This window comes from Microcaecilia unicolor, chromosome 10 (assembly GCF_901765095.1).
Source record: "Microcaecilia unicolor chromosome 10, aMicUni1.1, whole genome shotgun sequence".
In the NCBI taxonomy this organism is placed as follows: domain Eukaryota; kingdom Metazoa; phylum Chordata; class Amphibia; order Gymnophiona; family Siphonopidae; genus Microcaecilia; species Microcaecilia unicolor.
In genome coordinates, this window is record NC_044040.1 from 142,986,140 (window position 1) to 143,002,919 (window position 16,780).

The 16,780-nt window shown below is 43.2% G+C and overlaps 1 protein-coding gene across 1 annotated transcript in view; it reads left to right on the top strand.

Annotated features, from left to right (window-relative positions):
- The window catches only part of LOC115478881 (ubl carboxyl-terminal hydrolase 18-like), a 136,990-nt gene that overhangs the window by 60,944 nt on the left and 59,266 nt on the right, over window positions 1–16,780 (top strand). The window contains exon 6 of the mRNA XM_030216526.1: window positions 12,642–12,738. Coding sequence (XP_030072386.1) covers window positions 12,642–12,738 — 97 coding nt within the window. The remainder of the gene's footprint in view (window positions 1–12,641; window positions 12,739–16,780) is intronic.

Genomic DNA, 16,780 nt, shown 5'->3' on the forward strand with positions numbered 1-16,780 from the left:
TTAGAGATGGTCGTCCCTGATTTTCGGCCATAATGGAAACCGAGGATGCCCATCTCAGAAACGACCAAATCCATGCCATTTGGTTGTGGGAGGAGCCAGCATTCGTAGTGCACTGGTCCCCCTCACATGCCAGGACACCAACTGGGCACCCTAGGGGGCACTGCAGTGGACTTCAGAAATTGCTCCCAGGTGCATAGCTCCCTTACCTTGGGTGCTGAGCCACCCAAAACCCACTACCCACAACTGTACAACATTATCATAGCCGTAAGGGGTGAAGGAGGGCACCTAGATGTGGGTACAGTGGGTTTCTGGTGGGTTTTGAAGGGCTCACATTTACCACCACAAGTGTAACAGGTAGGGGGGATGGGCCTGGGTCCACCTGCCTGAAGTGCATTGCACCCACTAAAACTGCTCCAGGGACCTGCATACTGCTGTCATGGAGCTGGGCATACTGCTGTCATGGAGCTGGGTATGACATTTGAGTCTGGCAAAAAATATTTTAAAAGTGTTTGTTTTTTTAGGGTGGGAGGGAGTTAGGGACCACTGGGGGAATAAGGGGAGGTGATCCCCGATTCCCTCCGGTGGTCATCTGGTCAGTTCGGGCACCTTTTTGAGGCTTGGTCGTAAGAAAAAATGGACCAAGTAAAGTCGCCCAAATGCTCGCCAGGGATGCCCTTCTTTTTTCCATTATGGGTCGAGGACGCCCATGTGTTAGGCATGCCCCAGTCCCGCCTTCGCTGCGCTTCCGACACACCCCCATGAACTTTGGTCATCTCTGCCACGGAAAGCAGTTGAGGATGCCCAAAATCAGCTTTCGATTATGCCGATTTAGGCGACCCTGTGAGAAGGACGCCCAAAATGATAGCGGGGATGGGACGACTTCCCTATGAAGAAAGTCTAAGGAGGCTAGGGCTATTCAGCTTGGAGAAGAGACGGCTCAGGGGAGACATGATAGAGGTATATAAAATAATGAGTGGAGTGGAACAGGTGGATGTGAAGCGTCTGTTCACGCTTTCCAAAAATACTAGGACTAGGGGACATGCGATTAAACTACAGTGTAGTAAATTTAAAACAAATCGGAGAAAAGTTTTCTTCACCCAACGTGTAATTAAACTCTGGAATTCATTGCCGGAAAATGTGGTGAAGGCGGTTAGCTTAGCAGAGTTTAAAAAGGGGTTGGACGGTTTCCTAAAGGACAAGTCCATAAACCGCTACTAAACGGACTTGGAAAAATCCAAAATCCCAGGAATAACATGTATAGAATGTTTGTACATTTGGAAAGCTTGCCAGGTGCCCTTGGCCTGGATTGGCCGCTGTCGTGGACAAGATGCTGGGCTCGATGGACCCTTGGTCTTTTCCCAGTATGGCATTACTTATGTACTTATGTACTTAACTCCCAATTTGTGTCAAAAGATGGCCGCCATTCTCTTTTGAAAATGAGCCTGATAGGCATGCTAGGAAGACTAGGCTCTCACACTGTTACCTCTGGCCTTTATTCAAACCTCATCATCTCCTGTAGATGCACTCCATAACTTCAGCTATTTTTGTCTCACAATTTTGAATTTGCTTCACACTTTCAATTACAGGTTTGGTATTTTGACTCTGAAAAAATGGAAAACTGTGAATGAATTCTTTTTCAAACTTTGAGTCCCTTAGGCTTCTTGGCACTGCTGAATACATACAGTGATCATGGTTCCGTACCTATTAGCCAATACTTGGAATGTTAGAAATTAAACAAAAATAAATATTTCAGAGGACTGCCATGATAATGTAAGACAATCACCTCAACATGTTTCCTGTGCTGTATGAACTCCATTTTTAATAGAAGGTACAGATCAGAACTGAGACCATCCAGATTAGGACATTTTCAGTTTCAGTGGTATTTCAGAAAAGGATCTGCCAACATATTTAAAATTATGCATGGGTTGACATCGGAATATGACATATACTTACTTTCCAGCATTACATAGGACACCTCGTTTGTCTAGTTTTCATGTACTTAACTTTCCTTCTCGAAGGTCTGTTTTGGTTTAAGCATATTTAAGAAAACTTTTTTTTGTTGTTATCAGGCTCCCAGAATTTGGAATAGTCTATCTTCATATCAGATTACAATACAATCTCCTTACTTGTGATTTCAAAGATAGTTGAAAACTTTTTTGTTCTTTAAATTTGTATTCTCTAAGGGCCTCTTTTACTAAGTTGTGTAAGTGTCTATGTGCACCCAACACGCACCAAAATGAACTTACCGCCCGACTACCGCGTGCCTCTTGCAGTAATTTCATTTTGGCACAAGTCCACTACGCACGCAGGACTGGCACAAACGCAGGACTGGCACAACGAGCTCTCAGTCCCTCCTTCCCGTCCTCAGCTCCCTGACAGCCCTCCTCTCTGTTCCTTCCTGCCATAGGCACCCGGTATAAGAGGCTTGGACAGGCTAAGCCTCCCCTGCTGTGCTCAGAGAGGTTTAAATTGTTGAATTTACCTCCATCCTCACAGCAGGAGCTGCAGTGAAAGCCCTCTAGCCTTGTGTAACCAATTGTAGAAATTGGTTTATAGTTTGTTTACCTTACTGCTGGGAGAGCGGGGAGGGGGGGGGGGGCTGGGTTGCCAGGGACATATTTAAAGAGGATGACTTCCTGACCTGCACTGAGGACAGATAGCAGCAGAATTGGATACTGGACCAGCATGATCAGAAAAAGTCACCAGACAACAAAGGTAGAAAAGATCATTTTATTTTCATTATAGTGTTTGGAATATGTCCACTTTGAGAATCAGGTGCTCAACATTAAAAGTTTATATTTATTTACTTATTTATGGCATTTTATCCCACATTAAGCAAGAATTAGGGTGTTTTGTGGCTCTACATGCGAATTGTGATTATATGATCCCTTGTTTCATATTGTTGACGGTCTGCATTTTCCGTATGGGTGGTATATTGGTGTATTAGTGTTACCTGTCCGCTGTACTCCAACCCCACTCGTGAGCCCTTGAGCCCAGACCCCCCTCCCCCAACAGTAAGGAAGTCAAGGGGAGCCCAGGGTAGACTGAGCCACAGTAGCAAGAGCCCACCTTCAGTGTACTCACTAAGGACACCAGCTTCGAGGAGAGGAACAGGCTTTCTCACAGGATGAGGACACAGGAACCAGCCGGCGGCAACCGGAACTCCCTACGAACAGCAGGCACAGAAACTGGGGCAGCTAACCGTCTTCACCTGCACTTAGCTAACATTCAGTAAGGGTTGAGCCCTTACCTGCAGTCAGCCGGCAGGGCTTAGGGACTCCCGCAGCAGCACCAGGAGAAGCTGAACCCCACTGAGAATCAGATCTGGGCAGGCAGAACCCAGAACTAAACCAAAAAAAAAAACAAGCCAGAGGCAAGCTACTGGCTACTGCACACAAACCCACTCAGAACCAAAGACCAAAGGGTTAACACACACCAGCAACAGGAAAGGGGAGGGGCCACACCAGGGAAGTGAAGAGAAAATACCCAGGAAGACAAACGCTGCTCTGAAACCCAAAACTACACTCAGCTGCTCCCTCCGGGGGAAAACAACCAGAGAAGGGAAAATGAAGAGGAACTAAACCCAGCACAGACACACAGCAAGGGAACACAGAACAGAGAGAGAGAGGGCAACACAGAATACCCCTCCTCCACAGCACAAGCTCACAAACACAGATATCTAACAGGCAATAGGCAAGCACAAAGCTCAAACGCCAAAGCACCGCACCCTGGGCTAGCAGGTAACAAACAGACCCTGGATACTGACGTCAGCACTGCAAACGTCAGCTACACCTCGAGCTGACCAATGGCAGGTAAGTCCCTCCCAGCTATTCTAGCAGAGACATTCCCACTCCTCCCCAGCCTGCTAGCAGAAACATAACAATTAGGTTCTGCCCAGTTGTGCATAGTGTTTTGCAGTTGAGCAATTGTGCTTAGAATATGCTTTGAGCAACCACTTTATTCTTTGACATATGATACATATCTAATATCTAAATTTAATAAAAGGTATTAATTGTGACTTTTATTTTTATTTACTTATTTTTTCTGTGTTATCAGACAATTATGGATTTAAGCTCCACCCCTGGCCCCACCCCTAACCCCGCCCCCACCCCTGCCCCCTTTAGCCTCCCCAAACAGTTGGGCCACCGACCGCCTAGGCTTCCTGCCGCTCGTGCATTTAAACCTTTTATTTTCAGCAGCAACGACAGTGAAGAAAACAGAACAGCAAGTGGGCTCGGCTCCAGTCTTTCCCTTCCCTCACAGACAGTGTCCCGCCTTCCTATGATGACGTATTTCCTGTTTCCGCGAGGGCAGATACTGAAACTCGAGGAAGGATAGGAACAGGGCTACAGATGGTGGACATGGTGAGTGAAAAAATATCAAATGGAAAGAAGACACTGCATAAAACAGAAGACACTGGGACCAAAGCGAATAGAAAAACTAAATGATCAGACAACAAAGGTAGAAAAAAGTATTTTATTCAGAATTTATTAATTGGAATATGTCAGCTTTTGGAAATGTGCATCTGTGATATTTTGCATGTAAGTTTCAATTTTTCTAGTATTGTTACATGCCGAGTCTAACTTCTTGAGATAACTTTCCAGTTCAGTATTTTGCCCTCATATTTTTTTATTTCAAGTTCCTTGTGTCTTATCTGTTGTCACGTGTTTTTCATGTGTGATCAAGGTGCAGTATTCTGCTAGTGTGTAGTATTTGCAGCCCTTTTTGTTTTGTCACTAGGTAGTGTACTGGTGTTTTAGAGCCCGGTGTAATTACAGTTCTGCCTTTCCACGCATAAAGTTGTAGCTCGTCCTGTCTTTGGAATTAGTGCTGTTATGGTTTGGTAAGGTTATGAATGTGTTTTTGCACAAGTTTGTGTATGGTGTTTTGCAGTGGAGAGATTGTGTGTTGGCCTTACTGAGGTGGCGCCAAAACATCAGAAAGGGTTTTAGAACCTACATCATGATACACTACCTCTTGAAGGATCTACATATAGAGCTTACGCATTTCTAAGGTCTACACTGGCATGGTAGGGGAAAGGGGATGGGGAAATACTACTGGAGAGGAAGAGGAAGTGCTGGGTAAGGAGGAAAGAAGGAAGGAAGGAAGGGATAAAGAGCTGGCTTTTTTGGGAATAACCATAATGTATATGTATGAGATATACATATTCATTGTGGTTATTCCCAAAAAAGCCAGCTCTTTCTCCCTTCCTTCCTCCATATTAGCATATTCATTTGTGTGTGTGTATGTATATATATATATATATATATATATATATATATATATATATATATATATATTCAAATGAATATGCTAATATGCCCCACCCCATCCTTTGCCCCCCCCAAATGAAACAGTCAAACTATGCCCATGTTGCAAGGATATTGTCAGGTTCTCAGTTCAGAGCCCACGGGGCCGGGCTCTGGAGCAAACGTGAGCCCTTGGGCTGCTGACGAGGAGCGACAGCAGCAGGCAAAACCCACCAACCAACACTGGGCAAGCACACCGGCACAGGCAGGGACTGCAGGCACCGCCCAGCGAGCCGGAACACACGGACTGGAATCCCCTGGACTGGAGGACACAGGACTGGAACACTGGACTGCAATCCCCCGGCCTGGAACCACACTGGACTGGAGCGCACTGGACTGGTCCGTACAGCTTCACCTGCGCTTGGCCACTACCCCCCTAAGGGTTGAGCCCTTGGGTTCGAGTGGCCGGCAGGACTTACTGGATACCGGATGACACAGGGACCTGGACTGGAAACAGAAGTATTCCTAAACCTAAACTGATCTAAGTGCTCCCAAGCCCTAAACCAGCAGGAGTGTTCCTAACAGTAAACTGACAAAAGGACTTCCTAAGCCCTATACTAAACAGGAGCTCCTAAGCCCTGCTCAACAAAGGGGCTTCCTAAGCCCTAAACTAACAGAGCAGGGAACTAAACACAAAGCTAACACAGGTGCTACTAAGCACCAAGCTACAAGCAGAGCTCTACACTAACAAGCTAAACACAAAACTAACAAGCTACCTAAGCACTGCTCTAGCAAGCTAGATACAAAACTAACAAGTAGTTTCCTAAGCCCTACCCTAGCAAGCGAGACACAAAACTAACAAGGTGCTTCCTAAGCACTAATCTGGCAAGCTAGACACCAAACTAACAAGGTGCTTCCTACAGCACCAAAACCCAAACAGCAAAGACTGCAATGCTCCCAATAGCACAAACACCAGGAGTACTTCTAACAGTAAAATCTGTAGTGTTCCTAACAACACCAAACCCTGAAGTACTTCTAACAGTAACAGAGCTTCCAAAGCCCTACACACAGCAATGCTTCCAAAACCAAGAGGGAAAAGCAGGGGAACCATAAGGGAAAAGCAGGAAAGCTAAACACACAGACACCAGTGCACACTGCACTAACACTAACCTGGACCTTAGCAAAAGCAAGCGGGGAAACTAGACACAAAGTCAGAAGTGCACACTGCACCACCCTACCTAAAATAAACACCACCGTTGGAAAGGCTCTGAAGGAAACACCACCACTTCCTTATCAAGGCCCTCCCTGATGATGTCACACTCCCTAGACCCAGGCAGCACCCTGAAACACAGAGAGCACACTGAAACCCATAGAGGCCCAACCCACACCAATGCAGCACCGTGAAGCACTTGAAGCCAGTACACACAAAGAGAGGTAGAGCTAACTCAGTCCACACACACAGGTGCAGTATAGTGAAACAATTAGAGCCATGCTGCTGGAAGCTGCCAGCACAAAGAGAGAGAGCCAGCTGCTCAGAAAGGACAGACAAAAGAAACAGAAGCCAGCTAAGCTGACCACCAGGAAAAAGGTAAGTTTGAGAGGGGTTATGACCACAATCGTAACAGATATTTGGCTTAGGGCCCTGGCTGCCCTTAGATCCTGGCTGCTGCGGATAAGAATGGCTTCCCTTCGCCAACCAAGGATGGTTAGCTATAAAGATGTCAGCCAACTCAGCTACTTGGAGTAGGGGCTGGTGATGTTGAACATGTTCCCTCACCTCTGGACGACGCTGTAGAAACTACTCCAGGACCATCAGGTTTTGACAGTCCTCCAGGGTTTTAACCTCAGCTCCACTGAGCCACCGTTGATGCTAGCAACTTAGCTCAATCACAAACTCGCTGTGAGTATCATCCGCCCACTTTTGCAAAGTCCGGAACTTTAGTCTGTAGGTCTGTGAGGTAATGGCATAACAGTTCAATAAAGCTTTCGCACCTCCTCAAACTGGGAGCACGTCTCCATGGACTGTCCTTGGAATGCCTCAAGTGTTCTACCAGTGAACTTTCCTCCCAGATAGTACACCCAGTCTTTCTGAGGAATCTCATTGAAGCAGCAAATTTTTTCAAAGGCAGTTAGATATCCATCTGTCACCTCTGATATCATCAAACTGTGCAAACAAGTTGAGCCCGATCTGGGTTGTGGATCCTGCTTCTGACCTCAGAGCAGGGGCTGGGCGGGCACTTTGGATACGAGCCATATCCAGCTGGACTTCCGCTCCTCATGCTGCAACTGGAATTCATGATCCTCATGCCGCAGCAGGTCTTCCCGTTCCTCTCACTGCCATCACTCTAGTATGTAGATCTGCCGGACCTCAGCTGGTGTGGCATCTGGCCCTGCCAATTCACAGGCCTCTGCCTACAAGGGGTCTGCTCTCACCCCAGAAAAACTCTGCATAAGCCAGTCCTGCAGCTCCTCCTCATTGAGGCTATCCAGTTGCTCTTGTGTTAGGACAGGCACCTCCAATGCCTGCTGGCTACTGCCAGTTGCCATCAGCACACTGCTAATCTCCTAATCCTACCAAAAATATCTCTGAACAGGAAGGGACCCTGATACTGCTGCACTTTTTCACTGTACTCTGTGTCTGGATGTTACAGATAAAAAAAAGACTCTGAACCACTCAGTGGATGGTGACCCTCACGCCACACTCTGAGTCTAACAATCCCACCGCTGCCACAAAAAAAGGACAAAGGTCTGTCACAAAACAACTAGCCATCCGACTGGGGTTACCCCACAGCCACTTAGAGGGTCTATCCCCAGCACAGCTCAGGTCCGCCTGCGCCTGCCACTTGTGCTCTACACTAGCACCCTCCTCCCACTGACTGGGTCACAACCGCCTCTGGGCAAGTCTTCCATGCTCAAATTATCCCCAGTAATTTCTAGATTACTAAGGCCACACTCGCAGTGGTCCCACAGTTCCCAGAAAGCACTCACAAACACAACACACAAACCACCAAGATTCTTTATCAGTCCAGACAGGCAGAACAAACACACAATTGTGTTTATTCTCAGAACTTGGAACAGTGGACAAAAATGTGCAATTGTCAAACAATAACAATAACTGAAATATGGATGAATTAGAAAACTAACTAAAACATTTGCATACTGTCTATACAATACCTGGGATAGTTGTTCACAGAGCCTTAGCAAAAAGATCTCTTTCTTCTTCCAGGCTAAGACTGAAGCAACAGTCAGCGCTACTGGGTAATTTCAAACTCTAGGCCAATCAGAGCCCAATCAACAAGTTTTAAACATATATTGCTGCTTGCTTCTTGCTTGTGTTAAAGAAAAAAAAACACTCAGTTCCCTATAACAGCTTTAAGCGTAAACATGCACTATCTGCTGGCCAAATAGGAGAAATACATTTCAGACATAATCAAAACAGGGAAATACCCAATACATTTTGCAGGCTTAAAACACTGTTTCTTCACAGTTTCCCTTCTGTTCTTTGGTTTATAATTTTTAAGTTTTGTACAGTTTTGTTCTCAGTCTCTCAATTGTATTGCTAATACTTATTATAGTACTTGAGTCACACCAAAGAGAGCTTGCTTCTGGAGTTCATGGGGTGTAATATGTACAGACAAAAACAACTTGATAAAGTATGCTCAGAAACAGCTTTTAATCAGACCTGTGGCATCCAGTACAATTAGAAACATTTCTTCCACAATTTTCTTGATACTTGAAAACTTTTTCCCTTACCCCTTGATTCATAAAATCATCACTTGACACAGATACCTCTAACATAAATGTTTTGGGTTTTTTTCATTTTTCTCCTTCACCACTATGTCCAGTTTACTTGCATTGTTTTTAAAAATGTAATGTTTATGACATTTTTCATCAAATGTTCTCTACATGGTTTTACAATATGTGCATAACTCCTAACTCCTGATCTGAGTGGGATGGGATGATGGGGGGGGGGAGGGGGCTAGTAATCTTTATTGCCTGGGGCCCAGATCACTGTCTGTCCGCTCCTGCATAGAGGCATTTTACAGCTCTTGAGGATCAGTGTTTTGCAAATTTCAAAGTCATCATTCCAACAGTGGCATGTGCCATCACTTGCATAAACAACAACTGTTAGAGCTGGTTTCTCAGGAAGGTACTTATATATCTCATCTTACACTCTGTAGCAATAGCAGGAAACATACCCTACAGTAAAGAGGAAGTGGAAGTCCATCTGTTTCACATGCTACAATCCTATTGTCCTAGAGCTATATTTGAGACTGGTCAATAGTAGCTCCTTTGTGACAGGAGAACAGTACATATGAGCTTTGGGCTGCACTACAATTTTCCTTTCAAAGTAGTAGTCTTATAGCTATTCCTGTGTTCTTTCTGCCAGCACAACAAAAAGTAGACTATTGCTATCAAATTCTTATGGGAAAACCTGTCTATGGAGACAATTGGATACTTCTTCATGCTCAATCAAGCTCATTTTCCTACAAAACTCTGGCTCCAACCTAACCCTGTTGGTGCTTCTTCAGAGTATTTGGGGCCGTCATGCCAATGCTGGTGTCATTTTATTCTTCCTAGTGTCTCGGTGTGTTCCTACTAATGTTAGTGCTTCTTTGTCCTTTTCTCGATGCTTTCATGCCACTATGCCTTTCATGTGGTAGCTTGGGGTCTTTATGCTGTTGTTTCTACCATTTGCCCCTCTTTTGATGCTATGAGATCTTCATGCCACCCTCGATATTTTGCAGTGCTCCAAAAGGCCCTTTTACTAAAGGTTCGCCAAATGGTAATGGGCTTGCCATGCGGCAAATCAGAACTACTGCAGGCCTAATATAGCCTCTGGTCATAGTTCCACCCTCAGCATGCAGCATTTCCGGTGCTACCGGAAATTCCAGAAAAATATTACTGCAGAAGATTACCTGGAAGTAATCGGGCAGCACCGCACACTGCCTGGTTACTGCCGGATTAGTGCAAGAGCTCTTACTGCCACCTCAGTAGGTGGCAGTAAGTGCTCCCCCCAAAATGGCTGCTCGATAAGTGCAAACTTACCGGATGACCATTTATTTTGGGGGGCTTTTTACCCGTTGCAGTAAAAAGGGCCTCAAAGCACAGGGCCCTTTTTACTGCCATACTCTTTAGCAGATGCCTGCCATTAATTTTTAAGCAAATTGCATTCAAAATGGATGGAAACCCATACTGTACGGTTAGAATGCAAAATTGTGTTCCTGTTGACTTTAATGGGTATCAATGAAATTAAAATTTGGAATATGAAATGGGTGATTGATCCAAAACCAAACCAAACCCATGCATGTCTTTACCAGTAAGAATATATCCCAGTCAGAAGCGTAGGCAGGCTTTGATGGCCGTAGGAGCAGACCTTCTGTAAAATAGGTGCCGGTGCGAGGCTGAAGGGCTGAGCAGCATAGGCACGATTTCATTTAAGATCTATTTGGGCGAGCAGTCGCTCCCCTTGCACCCCACCTAGCTATGCCTCTGATCCCAGCTGCAAATCATAGGGGCCCTTTTACTAAGCCACATAGGCGCGTACGTGTGTCCTATGCGTGTCACTTTTGAACTACCGCCCTACCGCATGGCCCGGGCAGTAATTTAATTTTTTATGTGCATCTGCTACGCCCGCCATAAAATTGCCCTCAGTATGGTAGTACTCAATTATAAGATCAAAAATTTAGAAAACACCATCAAGGAGAATAATCTACTTTTTGTCAGATTTCTTAGATTTTTAACGTTTTTAATTGTGGATTGTTTCAAATGTTATTTGAGGGAGGGGTTGCAAATCTTAATCTCCCTTCCTGAAAGGCTTTGAATTGGAAATACTCTGTAAAATCAACTTTCTGAATCTGATTTGAGCCTGTTGCAGAAACTGAAACAAGTCCAATAAACTTTTATTAAGGAGGATTGGCTACCCTGACTGTGTCTTTGATCCTTAAGCCTGAGAGATGTTGGACTTTAAAATAAGATTTTCAAGATAGACTGTCTCTGTTCCTGGGTCTAAAGATCTGCATCTTCCATGATATTTTTCAAGCAACTGAGGCTAAGAGCAAGAAGCTTTTGAGCCTTTAGTAAGAACATACACTTAGGGATGAATTTCCTCTAAAATAAGTGCTTACTAAAAATCAAGGATTAGATATGAATATTATTGTTGTTGTTGTTATTGTTGTTACTGCGAATGATTTTCATCTTTTTTTTTCAGCTGATGGTTAACAGTGGCCCAAGGTTTTCTGTGACTTGCGGTTTATGGTTTACTTTGATATACTGCCTTTCCTTTGAACTTACAATTAATTTTGGGTCTCAGTTTTAGGTTTTTATATTCATTTTGTTTTTATATTAATTTTTGAAGGCTGCATCCTGCTTGACAGGTTGTTGCCTACGCTTTGCTTTGTGCTTTTGTGATCTGGTTTTAAACAGAGACAGTATACATTTATATATTTTTATCTGAGCATTGGTTCTCTTCCCAGTTTAATGGTCTTTTATGACAGATGAGGAGGTTAGCTTTCGGTGACTAATTCTGAAGGTGATAGAGATTTTCTTGTTTTTTCTACCCTTTTTTATCAAGATTATCTTCCTGTGAGTTTTACTGGTAAAAATAAAATGAAATACAAAGCAAAAAATTAGGGGTCATTTTACTAAGGTGCGCTGAAAAATGGCCTGCACTGGTGTAGATTCATGTATTGGACATGTGCAAGTCCATTTTTCAGCATACCTGCAAAAAAGGCCTTTTTTTTGCTGAAAATGGATGTGCGCAGGGCTTTTTTTGAGAGGGTACTTGGGGGGTACTAGTACCAGCACCTTTTCCATTGTCTGCTAAAATTGACCCATGGATCCCAAGTTTTAATGAAAGATCTCAGGGTCTACACACCAATTCTGACGTCATAGATTCTGTGACTGGTTGCAGGGGGACTAGCTATTGTGGGGTGGGTCCCTCAGTAATCACCCCACCCCTGAAGGGTGGCCTAACATTTGAGTACCGGCACCTTTTTTGCTAGAAAAAAACGCACTGGACGTGCAGCAAAATACAAATCGGCATGCGTCCATTTTGGGCCTGAGACCTTACCACCACCCATTGACTTAGCGGTAAAGTTTCATGCGTTAACCAGGCGGTAATCATCAGTGTGCATACACTATTACATTCCGGTTAGCACCATGTGGTAGAAAATAACAAATATCTTCTGCTGTGCATATTGGATGCAAGTAAAAAAAATTGAATTACTGACCAGGGCACGCGGTAGCCAGGCAGTAGTTCCAAATTGACGCATGTAGGCGCCTGTGCACCTTAGTAAAAGGGCTCCTAAGGGTATTTAAGGAACTTGAATGAGTGTTAATAAACGGAGATGAATTGTTTTTTATTTATATTTTATAAATTACATATTGCAGGTTACATAGGGCTTATGAATTATGGTTTAAACTGCTGCTTGAATTCCCTTACCCAGACATTATTCAGGATTGAGGCTCTTCAAAATCTCCTCCAACAGTGAGTATTCTACCTCTAGAAAATTTTGCATGGTCACCTGTGAGCAATCGCTATATTTGGGTCAGTATTCAAAAGCATTTATCTGCATTATAGCACCTACTAATGGGTGCCTGCTGCTTACTGAGATATTCAGAGGCACTATCCAGATAGGGGGAAATTCTATATAGATTACCTAAAGTTATACACTAGGATGATACACATTAAGCACAAATTCTATTACATGAGTTGTGTGTACAACTGCTGATATAGAATATTAGTGAAAGTCTACACTCGCACACCTGTCTGTAGATGCAAACACTTACACTAGCTCAATGGCTGGCGTAAATGTTTGCGCCTAACTGTAGGCAGTTAAGCACATTAATGCTAGTATTCTATAACCCTTGTACATAACTGCCTGACACTCTCCCAACCCAAAGCAAAACAGAAGAGCAGATCTCCACACAACATGATGCAGCACAGTGGAGATGACCAAAAACAACATGAATTTCAATGGTGCAAGGATAACTTTAATGATGGTCTTCTGTGTTTCGGCTGAATGGCCTGCATCAGGAGTCTAGAGCAATACAGAACAACAAATAGTCTTGATACTCAATGTTATTGAAGAATCAAGACAAGCCTAGATTCTGCAAATGATGAAGGGTTATTAATCCTATAATACCTTTCTGCTGCCAACCCACTTTCTAGGAGAGAAACTACCACAAGAGTTTTGTTGGAGTTTTACAAAGAGCAGAAGATGAATAGCTCTTTCTGCATCTGAGTCAGAGAAATGTCTGGTGCATGATTTTGAGTACCAGGACAATTTGTTGTTCTGCAATGCTCTGGACTCCTGATGCCGGCCATTCAGCCGAAACACGGCATCATCGATATTCTTGTTGTTTTTGGTTATCTCCACTGTTTCCTGTGCTGCTATGCCCCCTTCCAGGACCATGCCCCCCTTGGAGTTGTGTGCTCTAGAATTTGAGTGTTTACCTTAAAGAATACTGACTAAGGACAGTAACTGTATTGTATTTTTGTAAAATTTATATTCCACCATTAACCTTAAGGATGCGAGGCGAATTACAAAAGAGAAATAAAAACACATATAAATGGATTTATAGCAATCTTCCTTATTAAAGACAAATAAAATTTAACAATCGCTGATTTAGAAATAGATAACCTCTAAGTGCCCTTCGAAAAGATAAGGTGAAGTTTGACAAATCTGATAAGGAATATTATTCAAAATGTTGGCACTTTGATGTACAAAAGGAGTGGCCTAGTGGTTAGGGTGGTGGACTTTGGTCCTGAGGAACTGAGTTCAATTCCCACTTCAGGCACAGGCAGCTCCTTGTGACTCTGGGCAAGTCACTTAACCCTCCATTGCCCCATGTAAGCTGCATTGAGCCTGCCAAGAGTGGGAAAGCACGGGGTACAAATGTAACAAAAAAAAAAAGATTCTTCCCAAATTGAATCTGAGAAGCGTACAGAGATTGAATTTATGGAAAATCTAAGAAGTCAATCTATTAATAGAAAATTCTAAAAGTTGCACTATATTTTCTGAATTCAGACTGTAAAAACTTTTATGTCAAATAGGTTGTGTTAAAATTAAGACATGATTTCACTTTGAGCCAATGTAGCGTTCAAAAGCAGAGTTGCTTTATGAAACTTTCATACTATGAAAATCAACCTTGCAAAAGTATTCTGCAGCAATTGCAGCTTCCTACATAGTTTTTTTGATGTGATAGAACAATACAAGGAATTGCAATAATCCAAGTGAGGGCTCAAGATGGCTTGAGCTATGGTTCTAAAGCCTGAAGGACTTAAAGATGATCTTACAGCTCTTAAGTGATGCAAAATGAAAAAGAACTAATGTACAAGCTCATTAATCTGAAATTCAAATGTCGGTTTGAGTTTAGAATCTCTCCTAGTGCTTTAGATTTATATTCAAATCTGAGTGTTTCTCCTGAGAACAAAATAACATTAGTTGAAGAACTGGTTTACAAATCTCCAAACCACAACAGTTTAATCTGTTTAATCTAAGAAAATTATTTGTCCAATTATTCACTGTGGTAATAAAATGCTTCACAGAAAGAAAAGTATCTTCCAGGTTCTGGGCAGAGGATGAATATATCATCTGCATAGGATATAGAAAACATATTTGTTTATCTAAAAACCTACCCAGAGCACTCAAACATATATTAAACAATTGGGGGGGACAGCAAAGATCCCTGTGGAACACCACAAGTCAATGGCCAGAGAGTAGATTCTGCTCCTTTTTCCCAACGCTATCCACTGGATTCTGTATAGTGCAACTTAAGTTGTGTGCACAAAGCCGGTCGTATTCTGGATTTGTGCGTGCAACTTAATTTAGTTAACAAGACAATCGGTGCCAATAATTGTCACTTAAGCAATAATTGACACTAATTGGCATTAATTAGAATTTACGCACACAACTGTCTAAGTGTATTCTGTAACATGATGCGTGTAAATTCTAAGTCACTCAATTCTATGCACTCAGGCAGGCGAAAAAGAATTACTTCAAGGAAAAATTGGCCCGGATTTCAAAGATGCCAAGAAACTCTTCTTCTTTGTAAACAAGCTAATGGATACTGCGGTACTTACCTCTACGGGTGGTGGTACCCCGCCTGCTGCCGATTTAGCAAAATTTTTCCAAGACAAACTTAAGAAGCTGCAGAGCGCCCTTCCGCAAAACAATTCCAACATTGGTGACTTTATTGCAGGCTTGGACCCGGGGCCTGACGAGCAGCCAGCGGACCGTTTATTCTCCAGCTTTTCCACTCTCTCAGTTGATTCTGTCAAGAGGGAGCTTCGCCGATTTGTTAGGAAGTACTGCAGGCTGGAGTTTGCCCCAACTATCTGCTTCAAAGTGCCCCTGCCTGTTTCCTTGAAGACCTGACCCTGTACCTAAACCATATGCTCGGTGAAGGCAAGTTCCCAGCAAGCCATGGTAACATCTTGCTGACCCCGGTGCCTAAAGACGCTAAGAAACTAAGTAGCGATTTGACCAAAAAAGCAAACAGGATACTAGGAATTATTAGGAAAGGGATGGTAAATAAGACCAAAAATACTATAATTCCTCTGTATCACTCCATGGAAAAGTCCATAGTCTGCTATTGAGACAGACATAGGGAAGCCATTGCTTGCCCTAGGATTGGTAGCATGGAATGTTGCTACTAATTAGGTTTCTGCCAGGTACTTGTGACCTGGATTGGCCACTGTTGGAAACAGGATACTGGGCTAGATGGACCATTGGTCTGACCCAATATGGCTATCTTATGTTCTTATGCTAGCTTTTTAAAAATCTTTATTACTAAATCGGATGAGACTGGAGCAAATTTATCCCCAAATCTATCAGTAGGTATTTCCTCTAACTGATCATGTGTGTAAGTGCCAATTAGCACTAATCATAGCCAATAATTGGTTACGGCTAATTAGTGGTTATTTAATTCATTAAGTTATGCATGGAACTGACCTTATTCTATAAGCTGAGTAAGCAAATTTGTGTGCTAGTCAGAAATTTGGGTGTGAAACTTTCTAGAATTAAAAGGATAGTGTTTCTGAATGTCCTTACAGACTGCCTTGGCACCTGAGAGATAGGACTGAATTCTATAAATGGTGCCGAAAAAATAGGCGCCAAAAAATAAATGCTGAGCGCTATTCTATAAGCCATGCCTAAAGTTAGCCATGGTTTATAGAATAGCGCTTAAGTGCGGGGTTGCTCCTACATTTAGGCGCATTCATTTGCACCAATGAAAATGTAGTGTAAATGCTGGTGCCTAAATTTAGGCACTGAGCCCCAGTTGTGCATGTATCCAAAATCCACGCATATGCTCCACCATGAACATGCATGACTCTTCCATTGCCATGCCCTCTTTTCCACGACACTTGTAAAATTTAGGCACGGATCACACGGCTAAATATATGTGCATACACCTTAATTAAGTACAATTAGTGCCAAAATGTATTGCTTGTTAAGCCAATTATTGGTGCCAGTTGGCTCATTATTCAATTAAGGTGCGCATGCAATTTCAGCATGTGCCCAAAT